This window comes from Sorex fumeus, unplaced genomic scaffold (assembly GCF_029834395.1).
Source record: "Sorex fumeus unplaced genomic scaffold, SorFum_2.1 ptg000063l, whole genome shotgun sequence".
Lineage (NCBI taxonomy): Eukaryota > Metazoa > Chordata > Mammalia > Eulipotyphla > Soricidae > Sorex > Sorex fumeus.
This window is the reverse complement of record NW_026606120.1, coordinates 249695-271323: the sequence shown is the minus strand read 5'-3', so window position 1 is coordinate 271323 and position 21629 is coordinate 249695. Positions and strand designations below refer to the sequence as shown.

The 21629-nt window shown below is 42.4% G+C and overlaps 1 protein-coding gene and 1 pseudogene across 6 annotated transcripts in view; one reads left to right on the top strand and one right to left on the bottom strand.

Annotated features, from left to right (window-relative positions):
* LOC130035299 (rano class II histocompatibility antigen, A beta chain-like) overlaps positions 1 to 21629 on the bottom strand; it is a 375487-nt gene that overhangs the window by 274492 nt on the left and 79366 nt on the right. Inside the window, exon 6 of one of the 6 annotated variants that reach the window (XM_056126906.1) lies at positions 4176 to 4254. The exons of the other annotated variants lie outside the window; for them this stretch is intronic. Within the exon in view, the coding sequence (XP_055982881.1) occupies positions 4241 to 4254 (14 nt within the window). The 3' untranslated portion in view covers positions 4176 to 4240. Of the gene's footprint in view, positions 1 to 4175; positions 4255 to 21629 lie in introns of those variants that run through there. 6 annotated transcript variants of the gene reach the window in all.
* Positions 15137 to 20340, top strand: LOC130035314 (SLA class II histocompatibility antigen, DQ haplotype D alpha chain-like; annotated as a pseudogene).

The following is a 21629-nucleotide window of genomic DNA, read 5'->3' as shown; positions in this document are numbered from 1 at the left end:
ATGCGGTACAGTTGCAGACTTACACATTTTTGTGCTTGGGTTTCAATTATACAATGATCCAACACCCATCCCTCCACCAGTGCGCATTTCCCACCACCACGGATCCCAGTATCCCTCCCACCCCCCACCCTGCCTCTGTGGCAGGGCATTTCCCTCTCTCTCCTTTTGCAAAATAGGCATTGAGTGGCAAAATAGGCATTGAGTGGCAATCATGTTTGGTCGATAGTCTACTTTCAGCATGCTTCTCCCATCCTGGGCGGATCCTCCCAACACCATTTATTCGGTGTTCCCTTCTCTTTCTGAGTTCCCTTTTCCCCTATCATGTGTGGTTGTCCTCCGGGTCATTGAGTAAAATTCCTGGTACTAATCTCTGCCATTCTTGGGTGTTAGTTTCCTATTTTGTTACTTTATGTTCCCCAGATGAATGCAATCTTTCTATGTCAATCCGTTTCTTTCTGAGTGATTTCGCTTAACATGATACTTTCCATGTAGTACCACTTGTATGTAAATTTCATGACTTCTCTTTTCTAACAGCTGCATAGTACTCCATTGTGTAAATGTACCAAACTTTCTTTAACCAGTCATCTGTTCTCGGGCACTCAGGTTTTTTCCAGATTCTGGCTATTGTAAAGAGTGCTGCAATAAACAGACAATTGCAGATGTCACTTCGGCTATACTTTTTTGCCTCTCTAGGATATATTCCCAGGAGTGGTATTGCTGGGTCAAATGGGAGCTCAATTTTTAGTTTTTTGAGAATCATCCATACAGTTTTCCAAAAGGGCTGAACCAGTCGGCATTCCCACCAACAGTGAAGGAGTGTCCCTTTCTCACCACATCCGCGCCAGCACCAGTTGCTTTTGTTCTTGTGGATATGGGCCAGTCTCTGTGGTGTGAAGTGATATCTCATTGTGATTTTGATCTGCATCTCCCTGATGATTAATGATGTGGAACATTTTCTCATGTGTCTTTTAGCCATTCGGATTTCTTCTTTGTCAAAGTTTCTATTCATTTCATCTCCCCATTTTTTGATGGGGTTGAATGTTTTCTTTTTGTGGAGTTGAACCAGTATTTTGTATATCCTCGAAACTAACCCCTTATCAGATGTGTAGTTGGCGAATATCCTTTCCCATTCTGTAGACTGTCTTTGTATTTTGGTCACTGTTTCTTTTGAGGTGCAGAAGCTTCTTAGTTTAAGATATATCAATTTCTAATTTTTTGAGAATCGTCCATACTGTTTTTCAAAAGGGCTGAACCAGTCGGCATTCCCACCAACAGTGAAGGAGTGTCCCTTTCTCGCCACATCCGCGCCAGCACCGGTTGTTTTTGTTCTTGTGGATGTGCGCCAGTCTCTGTGGTGTGAAATGATATCTCATTGTGGTTTTGATCTGCATCTCCCTGATGATTAATGATGTGGAGCATTTTCTCATGTGCCTTTTAGCCATTCGGATTTCTTCTTTGAGAAAGTTTCTATTCATTTCATCGCCCCATTTTTTGATGGGGTTGGATGTTTTCTTCTTGTGGAGTTCAAACAGTACTTTTTTATATCCTTGATATCAACCCCTTGTCAGATGTGTCTTTCCCATTCTGTAGAATGTCTTTGTATTTTGGTCACGGTTTCTTTTGAGGTGCAGAAACATCTTAGTTTAAGATAGTCCCATTTGTCTATCTCTGTTTTCACTTGCTTGGCCAGTGGCATGACATCTTTGAAGACACCATTAGCTTCAATGTCATAGAGGTTTTTGCCAACTTTTTCTTCAATGTACCTTATGGATTCTGGTCTGATGTTGAGGTCTTTAATCCACTTTGATCTTACTTTTGTACATGGCGTTAGGCAGAGATCTGAGCCCACTTTTTTGCAAAACGGGCCTATTTCCAATGCATACTTTTTAGATACTTGCATGTACTTCATGGCTTCTTGTAAATCCACTCTGTATGTGTGTGTGTGTGTGTGTGTGTGTGTGTGTGTGTGTGTGTTCTCAAAAAAAAAAAAGACCTAAAGAAGAAATGAAATATTTCTCAGAAACAAAAAAAATTGATAAAGGATGAATGCAAAGCATTCTCATTTGATTGCAAAACTGAAATTCTCCAACTACGTGGAGTGTTGAAGTGAGGGATAAGTGATGAATTTGGGGACGTGGCAGTGGAAGGAAAGGGGATTAGAAGTGATATCAGGGCAGGGATTGAGGTTCTGGGATGTTTTAGTGGTGAAGGTGCTTGATTTCAGTCCTAAAATCCATGAGAGTTAACACTATTGTAACTAACCTATATTTAAAGACTAAATAGATAAAACTTTTATATCAAAATAGTTACATCCTTGGTTCCAATAAATCTCCAACTGTTGTTGATATAATTTTGAGCTCCTGTTTGTAAAAACGTCTTAAAAGACAATTTGTGAACCAGAATAGAAAGGATCTTTGTAAAATTTAGGCTCTTGAAGCCTAGTGGGTGTTGGGAACTACCAATTATGAAATAAATAAGTCTTGTTATATAATGTACATCTGGGTGATTATAGTTAATAAACTTTTATATTTTATTTTTTGAAGTTTTCAATGTTTATTGATGAAATTAAACTCTAACCTCGGTGTAGGGGTTACTCCTGGTAATTCTTGGGCTAAAATGTGGTGCTGGGGATTAAACGTGGGCCTCCTATACACAAAATATGTACTCTAGCCCTTAGAAGTATCTCCTCACTGAGACAGCCCATGACTCTTAAATAAATGTTTTCTCGTTTCTAGGAGAAGGATGATAAAGTTCTTTTTTTTTTTAAATTTTTATTAGTGAAACACCATGAGGTACCGTTGTAGACTTACAAATTTTGTGCTTGGGTTTCAGTTATACAATGATCCAGTACCATCCCTCCACAAGTGCCCATTCCCCACCTCCAATGCTCCCACTATCCCTCCCACCCCACCACCCCACCATCCCACCCCACCCCAGTGGCAGGGCATTCCCTTTTGTTTTCTCTCTCTCCTTTTGGGTGTTGTGGCTTGCAAAAGAGGCATTGAGTGGCAATCGTGTTCGGTCTATAGTCTATTTTCAGCATGTATCTCTCATCCTGGGAGGATCCTCCCAATATCCTTGGTGCTCCACTCTCTCTCAAATAACTCTCATTCAAATAACTTTTCTCTGGGCACACTCTCATGATCCATTTACACAAGAACTCAATTCTTGTTAGATTTTGTTTCATTTTGAGGATTGTAGTCCTCAAGGAATCCAGGGTACCATCTCATGATCTCAGCAGACAGAGCTGGAGATTCAGTGCAAGGACAAATGGATGTGGTACCACTCATGACATGTGGATCCAGAGATTTCAAGCCACAGAGCAGTCTTTAAAGGCCTCTAGAGGGGCTGGAGCGATAGCACAGAGGGAAGTCTGTTTGCCTTGCATATGGCCAACCCAGGTTCGATTCCCAGCATCCCATATGTTCTCACCGAGCACTGCCAGGAGTGATTCCTGACTGCAAAGCCAGGAGGAACCCCTGAGCATCGCCAGCTGTAACCCAAAAAGCAAATAAATAAACAAATAAAAATAAAGGCCTCTAGAGCCACACCCTGTGATGCTTAGGAGAACATATGGACCTGGGTTCAGTTCTGAGTTTACTACTTGCAAGTCATTTGCCATAACATTTGTATTATCTCAACATCCCCATACATTGTCTTACGTTCCACCTGTCTGGAGGACATGAGTAGTGCTTCAAGGAATGTTATGCTTGTATTTCTCTAATTACTAATAAGAATAAACAATCAACTCTGCAAACATTTATTTTCCACTGGCAATTTCTTTTTTGGAACTACCTTCTTGTAAATCCACTCACAAATAAGTATTATAAACCAAAACTAATATAATGTGATATCAATTTAAAATCTAATTAGCATAAATTAGAAATCTCATGATTTATACTATTCATAATTGTGTTTAATTCTGTAAATCTCTATAGCCTGGTATATAGTTTAAATTGCTTCTCTTTAACAGCAAGTGGACACACAATGGGACAGAAAAAGCCATTGTCTTCATTGCTGCAGCACAAACAGGCTCTGGGGTCAGTGCAGGATGAAACTTCACAGCCAGGGTCTCCTTGTAGAGATTACAGGAAGTGATCTAATGACTGTCATAGAGTCAGAGGTTTCCAATCTCAGAGACAGAAACTTGCAGGCAACTGGAATATGTGCAGTTACAGGCAGGTATTACAGAAGAGGAGAAAGAAGTATCCATCAAAATCCTTCAGGAAATCATCAGGAGTCAGTGCAGGAGCCCTGTAGAAGAGAGAGTGATGAGCACAGTGCACCCCTACGAATGTAACCTCTTTCCTCCCCTTAGAGAAATCAGATTGAGAAAGCTGAGAGCCTTCTCACATGGTCTTCACTTCCCATGACATCTGAGTTAAGATCAATTTATCTAAAAATCAAGTGGCAACTAACAGATCTGTTCTGAATGGTGGGAAGCAGAGTTGTTATCTGGCTGAAGGATATGAAGACTTCAATTTTTTTTTATAAATCTAATTAAAATTCAACTTTTACACCAATAGTAGCTAATTTCCACTTTTAGTTGCTACTTTCACATTTTTGTTTCTATTTCTTTATTTGTGCGTGGGACATACACAGAAGTTTTCAAAATTTACTTTGAGTTTGCTGCTCAGAGATCACACCCTGCTTAGCTCAAGGAATTACTTGGGGTACTGGAATTGGAACCCAGGATAGTAGTGTGCAAGGCAAGGCAAGCACTCTACCCTCTATACTACCTCTCTACGCCAATATACAATCATCTGTAACTACACACAGGAAGTAGCACCAATATGTGAACACTGTATACAAAATTCTGATACCTAACACCCAAGCTGTATCTCTGACTGCAAGTTTCATAGAAAGATCCCAGCAATGTGTGTCCTCTTCTGAAGGAAGAAGCTCAGCAGTTTCTATAGAAACTAAGTATGATTCTCTACTAAATGTCGATTTTGTAAGGGGAAATATGTCACAAGTTGAGGTCACTGTGTCTGATATGTTCACCTTACACGCTTTCCTCCTTTACCTTCCCCAACCCCACGTTGAATCAGAGCAAAAAAAGAGTACCTGTTGGCAAAGACCCATGAGGTCCTACAAAAGGCAGTTAGAGTGACAAAGGTTTCATTACTCAAATCAACAGTTTTTCATTTACCCCAAACAGAAGTGACATTTGGAACACAACTGAATTTTTCTTCTTCCCTAGCCATCTACTACAAGACCTTCTTTACCAGAAACTAAATCCCCTACCCTACCCTCGTGCAAGAAATAAAACTGCCACTAGACTAAGTCAACATTCCAACCTTCTTCTTTTTCTTTCCTTTTCTTTGTTTTACTAATAAGTTACCATTAGTGACAAAGATTTTTATCGTAGAGTTTCAGGCATATCTTTTTCCTTCACCATTCAACTACCAGAATCAACTTCCCTCCACCCATGTCCCCAAGGTCCCTCCCTCCCAGCAGACTGTCACCTTGACAGGCACAGTTTCCAGTTTGGTTGTTGTATGGAAATCTCCTGATTACAGTATCATTGACTGAGTAACTCACATAAATACATACACCACCCCTCTAATTGAAGGAGGTAGCAAGGTCTTAGCCTTATTAAAAGTATTTAGGAACAAGCCACTGAGACTATGGAGAATGAGAAAGTCCTAGAACATTCCCTAATGTTAAATGGCTACCTTTAACTATTCAAATCAGACTCCAAAGTCTCCAGCAAGGTTGTTCTGACTCATTTCACCAGCAGCATTGCCTCCTTCCTTTCAGGGTCAGGAGGAAAAAGGCCAATCTGGAGGCAGAATCTCCAGAGACATTGCTGCATAGCTTATTTTCCTCATTTTCCCAGATGAATTTACCTTTCTTGTTCTTGTAATGGATGAAGTGGCCCAGTTCAAGGAAGATCAACCCCAACACAAATCCTCCAAGGCCACTCAGCATCTTGTTCCGGGCAGAATCAGACTGGGCTCCTAGGGTACAAAGTCTGAGTCTCAGCATTTGCTCCACAACTCATGAGATCTTTAGTTAAGGATCTAGAGTCTAACTTCAGTACAAAACAGGAGGTGTCATGAGAACCTTGATTTTCCTTTGTACCAATCCCTATAAGGTGGTAAGACCCAGAATAGATTCTTAGACATAGTGAGCTGATGAGAGAAGAGGGAAATGGGGAATGGATTCTAGCTCTCTGGCGTACCTTTACTTTAAAGCCTCAGTTACAAACTCTAATAGTCAATGTTTCAGAGCTATCAGAGCCAGGTTCTGGGGCCACAATATGTGGAGTAATCTACCTAATACCTGGAAAGAAAAATCACATCAGAATTATCTTGATGCTGTTGTAGTCAAGTTTCCTGTAGTTTCATCCAGCTCACTATTGATGTCTGAAATAAAATACTGACACAGTCCCCCACCAGCACCAGAGAAAAGGCCCAGCTGTGTGACTGACCTCATAGACACACTGGCAGCTGACTTATTCCAGGGTGGCCTACCTCCCTGTGGTGCAGATCTCTAGACCCTTAAAGGGGAGGGGGCCAGAGAGTGTCCCCACCATACCAAAGCCCAGCACTCCACCCATCCATATCCAGTGCCCACAACCACCAGAGAAACAGCCCAGCTCCACAATTAGTCCTGAAGAGATGCCAGGAGACACTGGCAGTTCCATAGCTCCTGAAGTATATTGCCGCTAACCATGTAACATGTTCAAATTTCACAGAACTGACATCCCCGTAAAGCACAAATAATTACATGGGGAAAATGCATGGAACCCCACTGAGCTAGGTGAGTGAATCCAATGACACAGAAAACTCAACTAGCATTTGTGAACTCCCACTGTTCATCGATTTGCTCGAGAGGGCCCAGTAACGTCTCCATTGGAGACTTTGTTGTTACTGTGTTTGGCATATCGAATACATCACGGGTAGCTTGCCAGGCTTTGCCGTGCGGGCGAGATACTCTCGGTAGCTTGCCTGGCTCCCTGAGAGGGGCGGAGGAATCGAACCCGGGTCGGCCATGTTGGCCGCTTGTAAGGCAAACGCCCTACCACTGTGCTATCGCTCCAGCCCAGCATTTGTGAACTAGTTTGTAAATTATACATAAGTGTTAAATGAAGTTTCATACAAAAAAAGAGGTAAAGGTAAAGGCCCTCCCATTGTTCATCGATTTGCTCGAGCGGGCCCAGTAACGTCTCCATTGGAGATTTTTGTTGTTACTGTGTTTGGCATATCGAATACATCATGGGTGGCTTGCAAGGCTCTGCCGTGTGGGCGAGATACTCTCCAAGAGGGGCGGAGGAATCGAACTCGGGTCGACCATGTTGGCTGCATGCAAGGCAAATGCCCTACCACTGTGCTATCACTCCAGAATAAAATAAACTTGGCTCAGAGAAGCTCTGCTCACTGACTTGAGAGACCCGTAGTGACCAGAAGCAAACTGTCCCATACACCACTCCACAGTGATGGGTCGAGGATGGGGTGCTCAACTTGGTAGGTGTAGGCTTCTCCACACTGGGGGGTCATTTCCAGCATCACTATGATCTGGAAGCTCCAGTCCCCATTCCTAATAAGTGGGGTGGATACAACGCCAGCTGTCTCCTCCTGCTCATTCCGGAACCACCGAATTTGGCTTGGGTAGAAATCTGTCACCAAACAGACCAGCAGGTTGTGGTGGTTTAAAGCCTCTGTCTTGCTTGGGTAGACGGTCACTGTAGGTTTCGCTGGGAAAAGCAACAGACATAAAAATACACACTGAGATAGACACCAGGCATCAAATCATTACAAGGGATTGAGTCCTTCCTTGATAACAAAGTGAAAAGATTCCTAGGTTCTAGATCTTTGATTAGGATCCAAACTTAGTCAGTTTGTTAACTTGAATAAACACATTTGTTAGTTTACAGTGCCAAGAGAGTTACTCAGTTGCTATTAATAGCTAAAAAAAATTAAGCATTTTAAAGGTATATTTCATAATTTTATAGGTCATAGAATAATACTTTATGATAAACATTAACTTCTTTTCCCTTCCATCAGGACCATTTCTAGTAACTACTCTGAACTAGTTGAGTTACACCCACCAACTGCCGTGTAACCCCAACAACGGCCAGGATCCAGAGATTATCACACTCAGCTCCCGGGAGAGAACAAGGCAGAGTCTCCTACCCTGTGCCTGACTGTCCTAACCAGGGTCCAACAGCTGAAGACCTCTGGGCCCCAGCCAAGACCATGCTGGGACTACTCTCCACACACTTGGATGAGCCTCACGCATAAAAGAACTGGCAGAGGAACCCAGGTGTGTGGGACCCAGGGCTGAGATCTCCAAGCCTGCACGGTTTCGGACTGGACATGCCAGTAGTTAGACAGTTACACCCACCAACTGCCGTGTAACCCCAACAATGGCCAGGATCCAGAGATTATCACACTCAGCTCCTGGAAGCTTATCATCTCATTCCTACTTTGGACAACTTGGCAGGCTACCGAATGTAACCTGCCCACACGGCAGAGTCTGGCAAACTCCCCGTCGCGTACCCAATATGCCAAATACCAGTAACATTGAAGGGTCTCATTCTCCTAACTCTGAAAGAGCCTTGAATATGGCACTTTTTAAAAAAAAAATCTCAGGGTTAGGACGAAGGAGACGTTACTGGGACCTGCTCGAGGCAATTGACGAATAACTCTGAACTAGAATATAACACAATGCTCTGCAGGTCCCAGTGCTCCTCCAACTAGAGAAAACAATAACAATCTTGACTTTCTCCTGCCGCTGTGAGACTTTCAACCCTCTCATTATCTCAGAAATAGTGATATAAACTGAGAAATAAGAATAGGTACATAGTGGCTAGTATTATATGGAGAAGTATAAAGCTAAATCCATGAAACTGCATAATATTTTTATGGCAAGGACGAGCCAGTTTTTAAATCTGAATAGACATTTCTCTCTTTTTAATATAAGAGTAGTACTATTTATTCAGTCATTGATTAAGCTGAATGAAGCAGGAATGAAATACAAATTACTTTTTAAATTTTTTTTCTTTTTGGGTCACACCTGGCGATGCACAGGGGTTACTCCTGGCGGTGCTCAGGGGACCATATGGGATGCTGGGAATCAAACCTGGGTCGGCCGTGTGCAAGGCAAATGCCTACCCACTGTGCTATCTCTCCAGTTCCAATTTTTTTTTAAAATTGAATGTCCATGAGCTTGACCATTACAAAGCTGTTCATAATCAGGTTTCAATCATATAATAATCCAGCACCCATTCCTCCATCAGTGCACATTTCTTACAACCAATATTTCCTCTTTCCCTCCCACCACCCCCCAAAACAACAGCTTCCACCTCCAGCTTCCATCTACGGCACTTTCCTTCTTACTCTATCTCTTTTTCCTTTTTTGCATTATGGTTTTTTATTCAGCTACTAAGACGTCATTGTGTTAGTTCAGAACAGAGGGTTAACCCATCTGGACCCCGAGACAGCCTGAAGATTTCAGTCACAACAAATGCACATCCGTCAGCAGATTATGTCTCGGTGAGGTCCATCCTGATATTGTAGAGTCAGGCCGGGGAATGGCTAAGATTTGGGATTGTAGAAGCAAAAGTGCTGAGGGCTCTGCTTGGGCAGGCACCAGGCTGACCTTCCCCTCTCTGAGTTACTCCAGAGTGTTCAGCCATGTGCAGGTCTGAGATTAACTGCCACTGTCGGCGACAGGGGCCTCATGGGAAGGGGGGCGTTCTGGGCCATCCTTCAGGCCCGACTGAGGTCACCAGCTGCCCCCCACGAGCGGCTCTCCGGCACAGCCACGGCCCCGGAGGCACAAGGACTTAGCACAGAGAACCACCCGCTTGGAGCAGAAAAGTAAATGGACTATGTGTTAAACCGCGCCACCAAGCCTGCCCGGAGGGGAAAGGGTGTTGTCCCGCTCGCCTGCTCCTCTCTGGAAAGAAAGATGGCGGCCGCACGGGAGCCTTGTGGACAGCAGATTTAAGCCGGGGGCGGGGGGCAGCAGGGGCCTCATGGGAAGGGGGGCATTCTGGGCTGTCCTTCACGCCCGACCGAGGTCACCAGCTGCCCCCCACAAGCGGCTCTCCGGCACGGCCACGACTCCAGAGCACAGAAACCAATCTCTTAACTATCTAACTTTTAATAGAAATACTTCCAGGGTTAATAAGTGAAACAGCAGAAATCCAAAACCGTGCGGCCGCAATAGTGGCCGCGCGACATCATTTTATTCTTAAACCAAGCTGTAGAAAGCAAATCATTTCACAACACTGTTTCAGCATATCTGATTGGGGGGGGGGTCGTAAACTCTAAACAATAATTGTGCATCTTCTATCGAAACAATGTATCTAGTCAAAGTAGATAGAGTATTAACTAGAACTCATCTGCCTCACAGGAATTGGGAGGGGTGGGAGGTGGGGTTCTATTGGGGTTCACGGTTAAAAATAAGTATTGGTAAAGAGAAATGTGTTTGATACTTACATGACTGAGACCTAAACCTGAAAGCTCTGTAACTTTTCCCACAGTGATTCAATAAAGAAATAAACTATAATAAAAAAAAATCTCTGCAGAGTGCTGCTCTGTTCAGAGATTCTTTTGCATGTCTCTGAATCATGGTCCATTAAAAAGCTTAAGTAGCAGCACGAGGCAGTCTGTGGGTATGACCTCCAGGGTCTCATGAGGATGGGGGAATGAGAAGGGCCAGTCCATCCCCTAACCCTTTAGACCTGGACTTTGTGGTCACTGAACCCGCGTACCTGCACTTCTTATTGGATTCTGAAAGTTGGCCGCTAGCATTTTTAGGGAGCAGGTGCAGGGATGACGCCTGCCCCCATCTGAGGCACCCCAGTGAAGTCGGCCTGGCTTAAAGTCCAGAGGCATCTCTGCAGTGAGCTGCACGGTTCGGAGATTCTTTTTGTGTGTCTCTGCATCATGCTCCTTGTTTCCATCTTTTCCAGAGAAATAAACCATTGGCAGACTTCCTGCAGGACACACCCACTCACCTGCAGCAAGCTGCACTGCTGGCCTTAACTGAGGTTTTTAATCTCTTTAGAGATTTATGGATCTCTGAAATAAGGCCAATAAAAGAGCTGGAGGTGGTTTGTGGGTGTGGCTCCCACATACCTAACTTTTAGCCATTTAATTTCTTGGGAAATTTGGTCCGTAGTTGTTGAGGTCTGGCCAAAGGCACAGTGGCAATTATGGGATATCAGGAAGTCTAAAGGCACCATCAGACTGCTGAATGCATTTGCCCCCAGGTAGAGGTTGACCTGCTGGCAGCACCATACCCCCACAAAATGGATAGATGATGAACACTCCTGCTCAGGTCTACTGCAATGTATCTGCAGCTAATTCATACAGATGGCATAATGTGGTGCCGTGATGGGTTGAAAATTTTAAAATTTAATTTAATCATGCTTAGGGATGTTTCTCATAAGCATTGTCTTTGTGAGAATCAGCTGTAATCCTACCTTTCCACACTCACGATCGAAGTCGGCCAGCATTTGTGCTGCTTGGCTACTGTTTGATGTTATTAGAATGATGTCATCAGCAAAACAGAGGTGGTGTAGTTGCTGACCATCTATCTTCACTCCCATTCCTTCCCATTCCAGTCGTCGCATGATGTTCTCAAGGGTGGCACTGAAGAGTTTCAGTGAAATGGTATCACCCTGCCCAACCCCTCTCTTAACATGGATGATCACTTCTTTGTAGAATGGTGAGATCCTGGTAGTGAATCTGTAATACAGCTCACAGAGGATCCTTATATATTGAGTTTGAATGCTCTGATTGGCTAGGGCTTCAATGACCGCTGCTGTCTCAACAGAATCAAAGGCCTTCTTTAAATCAATAAACATTAGACAGAGCAGGATCTTGAACTCCCGAGAAACCCCAATGAGCTTGGTTATCGTGTGGATATGGTCAATGGTGCTGAATCCTTTTCGGAACCTGGCTTGCTCGCATGGTTGTCCTTCATCTAGTGTTCTGACAATCCTATTCAGGATGACTCTAGTGAACAGCTTGTAGATGGCAGACAATAGGCAGATTGGGTGATAGTTGCCAATGTTGTAAATGTCTCCCTTCTTGTACAGTAGTACAGTCCTGATGGTTTTCCATTGGAACAGAATCTTGCATTCATACAGGTAGCATGTGAAGAGCCGAGCCAACGTATTGATTAGTACTGACAATAGGTTTTCAGGTGTTCAGGTCTGACCTTGTCTGGGCAGAGTGCTGTTTGTTTCTTTACCGACGAAATGGAGTGTCAGATTTCAGAAGGGAGAACTTTGGAAACAACATATCCATCCTGCGGAACTTGGTATGTCGGCAGGTGAATGTGGCTATCAAAGAGATCTGAGTAGAAGTCATGGATAATCTTCTCCATTGCCCTTCTGGAAGATGTGATAGATCCATCAGGATGTCGAAGGGCAGTCATCTTGGTCTTGTAGTTGATGAAGGACAGGCGGGCATTACGAATGCTTTTCCTGGCTTCTGCTGCATCTACCAGCACTGCTGCTATTCTCTCTTTGAGGTCTTCGTTTATCACATCTCTGCACTGCTTTGCAAGCTCAGAGGTTCTCTTGTGGTTCCCTGAGGCATACGCCAAGCCACATTGGCGAATAAGCTCAAGAGTTTTCGAAGACAGGCATTTTTTGGTGGCTATCTCTCTCTTGGCGTTCCTCGCACAATCATTGAGGTGCTGAACCAATCGATTATATTCCTTGTCAATGTTGTCAACAATGGCATCTTCCCATGTTGCAGCAATAGTGCCAAGAGCTCCCACTTGGTGGTCGTTCTGCAAGTTCTCTTCTTTAACTTTGCAGCCCTTTCTCCCTGCTCTGTGAAGTAGAATTTTGCAGAAGAAGTAGAGGAAGTAGAAGACGGTGGTCTAATTATGTTTGGAATTTTGGGACAATAGCGACATTGAATATGATGTGGTCTATTTTCTTGTGGAACCGCCCACCAGCAGACTCCCATGTCCAACATTTAGATTCTGCTTTCTGGAATTTTGAGTTACCATGGATGAGCTTGTTCGACATGATGAATTCAGACAGTCTCTCACCCTGTGCATTCCATTCTAGACCATGGTTCCCAATGTGGAGTTCTTTGGCTGATCTTCTCACAAAGACAATGTTTATGAGAAACAGCCTCATTCCTGACGTTCCATTCACTCTCAACGGAACAACCATCTTCGAATGCAACAGTTATGTGTACTGAGGTCAAGAAGTCAACATGACAAATTACCTGGCACCTGACTTGCTCAGGAGGAAGAGAGCGGCTTGGAACGCCTTCAAGAGCGTCGAAGAAATAGCTAAGAGGATGAAGAACTTCTGGCTCCAGGCACATCTCTTCTATTCCACTGTTCTTCCTGCATTAACATACACCTCAGAGACCTGGGTCCTACGAAAACAGGATGAGAACGCTATTCAGGTCTCCCAAAGAGGAATCGAAAGAGCTATGCTTGGAGTATCACGCTTCACTCAAATGAGAGAAAGAATCTGGAGTTCTGACCTCCATTGACAATCAAGAATCAGGGATGCTGTCTCATTTTCCAAGGTGTTGAAAATCAGATGAGCTGGACACGTAATGAGATTTGGAGACAACCGGTGGACAAGAGCCGCTACTGACTGGATTCCATGGGACATCAAAAGACCACGTGGCTGCCCACCTACCAGATGGTCAAACTTCTTCATCAAGACCCTGAACGATTTGATTGAGGCTCTTTGTGTTCCTAGAATGAACAGAGGCCATTGGGCTGCACTAGCACGTGACAGGGACAAATGAAGACGTTACTGGCGTCCACTCGAGAAAATTGATGATTAATGGGAAGTCAAATGATCAAGTGATCATGCTTATGGATTTTTTCATATTTAAAAACTCTGAAGCTAATAAAAATTTTATAGCTTCATCAGAAAAAAATGTTTTGTGTTGAGATCACTGATAAACACAACTCACTCTAATATTTGTAGGCCACACCTGACTGTACCAGCAGAGCTCAGGGTTGGGTTCTGGTTCTGAGTTCAAGGATCACTCCAGGCAGGGTTCAGCGTGTCTGGGATCAAACCCAGGTCAACAGCATTCACAGCAAGTGCCATACCTACTGTACAATTTTTCTGCCCCGAGAGTTTTAATCCAATGTGAATCCTTATATCTCTATGGTTATGAAGTATGACTTTTAATACTTCTATGGAGGAAGAAGACCTTAAGAACCGTAGAGATGAGCAATCAAAAGTCATAATGCACTCTTATCACTGCTGACTTTGATATTTATATCTTCTGCTACATCCATGCCTCCACTCTTTCCCAGAATATTTGTGGTCTTCAAGAATATCAGTTTACATAGAATGTATTATATTTTGGTATTCAGTAAGTTGTTTTATGGATTCAAATATAAAAAGCACATGCTATTCGTCCCCTAGTTTTTTCTCAGATTAATTGTGGGAAGAATATGCTGCAAGAACTACCAGGACATTGCTCATACTGAACATTATAAAATGTTGATTGAGACTAGCACGAAAATGTCAAATCTGATCCAATTAATTGAGTAGTGTGATGTGTCTAACTACTTGGGAGCTTGGATAGGTATAAGATGAAAGGAATTATTTTATATATCCATATTTTTAAAATTGTGTCAAGAAGAGACATTATAAATATAATAAAGATTTGTTGGGGCCTTACAAGTTACTGACTCATAGTGGGTAAAGAAGAGAGTTAGTCTGGTAATGAACTACACAAAGTAAGAGATCAGGACATTGGGGTGCAGGGCTGTTGGTGAAGGTTGTATTGTGGTAAGAAACATGTTTAATGAAATATTAACTAAAATCTGGTAAGTAAAATCTTCAAGAATGCATTAGAGATGTCAAAGATCCTAAAATATAGTTTTATTACAAGGATGAAAAAGAGATGCCTTCCAGGACCAAGGAGTAAAAATTGACATATTTTTGGATTAGACTATTAGACTACAGATATGCCTTCAGAAAATTTGTTCACCACATATGCCTTCTTAACACAGGACACTGTATTTACTTTCCTAACACTCTCCACATTCCATAAGTTTCTAGAATTAAATGTATGGCAGAGACAAAACTTATTTATATTTTACTCCTTTCTCTCCACAAGGTTCTACACCTTGTTGGTGCTCAAAAAATTAAAGTAACAGCAAAGAGTAAATGGTGAAAGTCTCCTATGTATCAATACATTTTCCACTTAGAATCTTTGAGTGGAATCAAGCCACACTGGCTGCCTTTGACGTCCTCAGTAAGTACTGTTTCATAAGCCCCCACGAATAGCTAAAGCAACCCTTGGGAAAAAGAAAATGGGAGAAATCAACCTCCCTAACTTCCAACTCTACTACAAAGCAGTAGTAATTAAAACAGCATGGTACTGGAACAAATGCAGAGCTGTAGACCAATGGAACAGGGTTGAAAATACTGACATCTCCCCCCAAGCATATGATCATCTAATCTTCGATAAGGGGGCAAGAAAAGTGAAGTGGAGCAAGGAAAACCTCTTTAATAAATTGTGCTGGCAAAACTGGACGGCTACATGCAAAAAAAGTAGGCTCAGATCTCTGCCTAACGGCATGCACAAAAGTAAGCTAAAAATAGATTAAAGATCTCAACATCAGACCGGAATCCATAAAGTTCATTAAAGACAAAGTTGGCATAACCCTCCATGATATTGAAGCTAATGGTATCTTCAAAGATGTCACACCACTGGCCAAGCAAGTGAAAACAGAGATAGACAAATGGGACTATCTTAAACTAAGAAGCTTCTGCATCTCCAAAGAAACAGTGACCAAAATACAAAGACAGTCTACAGAATGGGAAAGGATGTTCGCCGAATACACATCCAACAAAAGGTTGATATCAAGGATATACAAGGTACTGGTTGAACTCCACAAGAAGAAAACATACAACCCCATCAAAAAAATGGGGCGATGAAATGAACAGAAACTTTCTCAAAGAAGAAATCCGAATGGCTAAAAGGCACATGAGAAAATGCTCTAGATCCTTAATCATCAGGGAGATGCAGATCAAAACAACAATGAGATATCATTTCACACCACAGAGACTGGCCCACATCCAAAAGAAGAGAAGCAACCGGTGCTGGCAAGGATGTGGCGAGAAAGAGACCCTCCTTCACTGCTGGTGGGAATGCCGACTGGTTCAGCCCTTTTGGAAAACAGTATGGATGACTCTCAAAAAATTAGAATTTGATCTCCCATTTGCCCAGCAATACCACTCCTGGGAATATATCCCAGAGAGGCAAAAAACTATAGTTGAATTGACATCTGCACTTGTTTGTTCATTGCAGCACTCTTTACAATAGCCAGAATCTGGAAAAAACCTGAGTGCCCAAGAACAGATGACTGGTTAAAGAAACTCTGTTACATTTACACAATGGAGTACTATGTAGCTGTTAGAAAAGATGAAGTCATGAAATTTACCTACAAGTGGTACTACATGGAAAGTATCATATTAAGCGAAATGACTCAAAAAGAGAGGGATAGACATAGAAAGATTGCATTCATCTGGGGAACATAAAGTAACAAAATAGGAGACTAACACCTAGGAGTGGCCGAGATTAGTACCGCAAATTTTTCTCCATGGCTTGGAGGCCAGGGGAAACACATGCTAGGAGATAAGGGAGGTCAGATAGAAAAGGGAACACCAAATAAAGGGTGTTGGGAGGATCCTCCCAGGATGGGAGAAGCATGCTGAAAGTAGACTATAGACCAAACATGATTGCCACTCAATCCCTCTTATGCAAACCACAACACCCAAAAGGAGAGAGAGAGCAAAAGGGAATGCCCTGTCACAGAGGTAGGGTTGGATTGGGGGGGGGGGGGTGTGGGAGGGATACTGGGACCCGTGGTGGTGGAAAATGGGCACTGGTGAAGGGATGGGTACTTGATCATTGTGTAAATGAGACCCAAGCAGAAAAATTTGTTAAGTCTACAACTGTACTTCATGGTGTTTCACTAATAAAAAAAAAAAAGGGAAAAAAAGTACTATTTCAATTGTGGAAAAGTATCATAATTCACCTTGACTCTCCATCAATATAAGTGCAACATCATACAAAGGTCTTCATTGATCGCATCTCTGAACTGCTTTGTGAGCTCGGAAGTTCTCTTATGGTTGCCTGAGGCATGTGCCAAACTATGTTGGCGAATAAGCTCAAGAGTTTTCGAAAACAGGCTTTATTTATTTATTTATTTATTTGTGGCTATCTCTCTCCTGGCATTCCTCATACAATCATGGAGCTGCTGAACCAGTCGATCGTATTCCTCATCAATGTTGTCAACGACGTCATCTTCCCATGTTGCAGAAATAGTGCAAAGAGCTCTCCGTTGGTGGTCGATCTGTGAGTTCTCTTCTTTAACTTTGCAGCTCTTTCTACCGCTCTGTGAAGTAAAATTTTGCATGAAGGAGACGGTGATCAGATCCCATTTGGAATTTTGGGACAACAGCGACATTGGTCAGGCAAACCCGTAGATTGAATATGATGTGGTTAATTTCATTGTGGAACCATTCACCGGGAGACTCTCATGTCCTACTTTTAGATTCGGCCTTCTGGAACTGTGAGTTACCATGGATAGTCTTGGTCAAAATGGTGAACTCAGACAGTCTATCACCCTGTTCGTTCCATTCTAGGCTATGGGTCCCGATGTGGAGTTCTTGAGCTGATCGTCTCGGTCCTATCTTGGCATTAAAATCAATGACAATGATCTTGTAGAAGTTGTGGTCTTCTTTATAGAACTTCTCCAGCTCCTTGAGATTTTATCAGCCTCTTCTTCCACATCCTTCTCAATCAATGCAATAGTTATGTGTACCTAAGTCGAGAAGTCAACATGACGAATTACCTGGCACCTGAGTTGCGCAGGAGAAAGAGAGCAGCTTGGAACACCTCAGAGACCTGGGCCCTATGAAAACAGGATGAGAATGTTAATCAGGTCTCCCAAAGAGGAATCAAAAGAGCTATGCTTGTAGTATCATGTTTCATTTAAATGAGAGAAAGAATCCAGAATTCCAACCTCTGTCAATGGTCAAGATCAGAGATGCTGTTTCGTTTGCCAAGGCATCGAAAATCAGATGGGCTGGACATGTAATGAGATTTGGAGACGACCACTGTCTAGAGCCATTACCGACTGGATTCCACGGAATGTCAAAAGACCGTGTGGCCGCACACCTACAAGATGGTCAGACTTCTTCGTCAAGACCCTGAACAATCGGTTTGAGGTCTTCACGTTCCTAGAACGAACAGACACCATTGGGCTACACTAACACATGATGGGGATGAATGGAGATGTTACTGGAGCCTGCTTGAGCTAATTGATGATTAACGGGAAGTCAAGTGATCAAGTGATCATACAAAGGAGAGTATCAACCTCTTCTACAAAAATAAAGTGGTGACTAATAAAAGTAATCCAAAATCTAATAATCATAACTAATAATATTTTCACATTTAATTTGATAAGTAATCAGGGTGTTCCTTTAAGGCTGATCACTGTTAAGAATGCACAGACTAGAGACTGGAGAGATAATACAGCTGACAGGGTAACTTGCCTTGTTGATGACCTGTATTCAGTAGCCAGGTCACCTAGGAGTGCAAAGCTGGAATAAGCACTGAGGACTGCCTGAGACAGAGAGAGGAGAGATACCCAGAGAGAAAGAAAGAAAGAAGGGAGGAGGGAAGGAAGAGAGGAAGGAAGAAAGAAAAGAAAGAGAATGGAAAGAAGGGAGGGAGGGAGGGAGGGAGGGAGGGAAGGAAGGAAGGAAGGAAGGAAGGAAGGAAGGAAGGAAGGAAAAATGGAACGCTAGAAAATAGAAAATGTTGTTTCACAGTCCAAATGAGAGAGGAATAATCATGTATATGTTTTTAATTGATGAAAGAAAGTTTATAAATCAGAGGGAAGCAAAAGAAAACTCTGGAGAAAAAAAGTTATAATCATGATCATTTGTCCATTCCATTTTTTTCTGAAAAAAAGAATAATTCCAAAAGCAATTATATTACCATAACTTTATACTATTTCATGCAACGAATTAGATATGCAAGGGACAACAGTGAGGAAACCTGTGAAATTGTGCTTCTTAGGACACATGTGATGCAAAGATGAATATGATTTAGATGGACAACTACTAAGGGTTATTTCAATCCATTTCTTTGATTTCCCCACTGTAAATAACAGGGGAGATAGTGCTGGAGATAAATTTCAGAGTTTACCTATGCAAAGCATCACTTTAGCATTGAGGTGCAGAATGACAGTGTCTTTGTCTCTGGGTTTATTTTAATAATTTTTTCCTATGTTTTCTTTTTGCATTCATCAGCTGACCATGTTGATGCCTTTGGTGCACTATTCTGTGAGATTTATGTTCCCTCTGGCCAGTTCACCTGTGAATTTGATGAAGATGAGGAGTCCTATGTGGAACTGGATAAGAAAGAAACTATCAGGTGGAAATCTGAATTTAGTGAATTTGGAGGTTTTTACCCTCAGGGTGATCTGGCAAGTACAGCTAAAGCAAAGCATAACATAAACATAAAGTGCATGCAGTTTTCTCTGTTTTCCAAAGAGAAGGAGAAAAATAGCTTATTCACAGTCAGGGGAATGGTGGGTCACTTCTCCAGGACACAATAAGATCCTCATGACAGAACTATTGAGTCATAAAAATCCTCTTTCCTCTCCACAGAGGTGCCTAAAGTGACTGTCCTTCCCAAGTTTCATGTGATGCCAGGTGTGGCCAACATTCTCATCTATCTGTGGACAACATCTTCCCTCCTGTGATCAACATGACATGGTTGCACAATGGACACTCAGTTAAAAAGTGTTGCTAAAACTAGCTTCTTTACTAAAGATGATCACTCCCTCCTCAAGATATGTTACTTCACCTTGATCCCTTCTGAGGATGATATTCATGACTGCAGGTGGAACACTGGGGCCTGGACAAGTCGCTTCTGAAACACTGGGGTATGCGTGAGTTCTACCTATTTCAGCATTGCTTTCCTCTGACAAATAATGTCTTTATCCTGTATATTTTAAGACTCAAAGATCATTTTAAAAACATCAAGGACTTCCAATCATATAACTCTTTCTTCCCAAATCCTTGTACCCTAAGTCTGTCTGGAATCAGTACCTCCCCACCACCCCTGTCCCATCCCACACCTAAAGACATGAGCCTGCACTTTGAATTCTGATTCCCACAACGTTCTTTTCATAGAACTGGAGATTCCAGCTCCAAAGTCAGAGGTGACAGAGAGTGTGATCTGCACCCTGCGGCTAAGTGTGAACCTTTTGGGCATCACGGCAGGCACCAGCTTCATCATCCAAGGTCTGTGCTCAGGTCGTCCCTCTAGACCTTATGGGCCTTTCTGAAATGTACCCTAGAAATGAAGGTAAGAATTCATTTTGTAATAATTCATATAATTGGAATATTTGGGAGAATTTTTGGCCAGGAAGGTAGATCAAAAGACTGGAGTTCATTCTTGGCGGTTCGCAGGCGATATCTTGGGGTCTCATTGGGATGGGGAGACCAGGACCAGCTCCACCCACATTCTGTGAGGCCCAATACGTTTTGTCACTGAGGTCCCAGACCTGACTGTTCAATGGCCCCTGGAGGATGATGCACAGGACCCCATGTTCTATCACAAGCATTGTATAGCTTCCTTAATCGCCACTGGTTAAAGCCCTAGTAAATTCCAAATATTCAATCTTGAAAGGATTCTTCCAAAATATCAGATCTTGGAGTTTTATATAGTATACACAAAGGGAAGAAAGGAAAGAAGGAGGAGAGGAAGGGTTTGGACGGATATATGCTTTAATATTAAGAAGAGGTTATTGACTCAAATGTGGACAGATGAGAATTAAGAAATGGCTCAAAAGTAACAATGGAACTCCCTAGGATCCATCAGTCTCATAATTCTCTTCTTGCAGGTATACTGGCCATCTACAAGAATAGAAGAATGGATGATTCTAGAGGGCAAAATGGAAATTACTTGGGAAAGTATTTTAATGAGATAATAATACCCTTTTCTGAGAATACCAAATATTTTTCTTATTTAGGTTAATAACAATAGTAAGGAACGTCATAGTAATCACAGGCATACTTAGAGTCTTTAAGATGCAGGTGTAGTTTGTCTGTCCTCCTAGATAAAGCCTTGATAGACCCATACAGATTCTCCTGTGGTATTAAGGCATATTTTAATATAGAATGAACAAGGTTGCTGTATATTGCTAGGCAGATAAGTCTAATGAAGACCCACTGAACCCCGAAGTATTCCTGTGTGCCGTAGGGTTGAGAAAAGCACTGAGCTTCTCTAGCCCCTAGTTCTTCCCCTTCTGGATGAGAGAACCTTAGAGAGGCAATGAAATTCAGAGAATGTATTAGAAATTAGGGGTTTGGATCCTCCACTATATTCACTCTCACGTGGAAACTTGGAGAGGAAGTGTATCAGTAGCATTCTCTGGTTTTCCTGGTCTCTCTGGGACCTCACTCACAGAGCATATGTAATTTCACATGGTGTTATTTTGTTCTCTTTAATTGTTTTAGTATATTGCCTCAGTATTTCTGTTATGCAACTACTGTGTCCAGATATTGCAACTTGAACAGTATCACAGAACAAAAATAAAATATATTAGTTTCACTCTGTGCGATACAGAAGTGA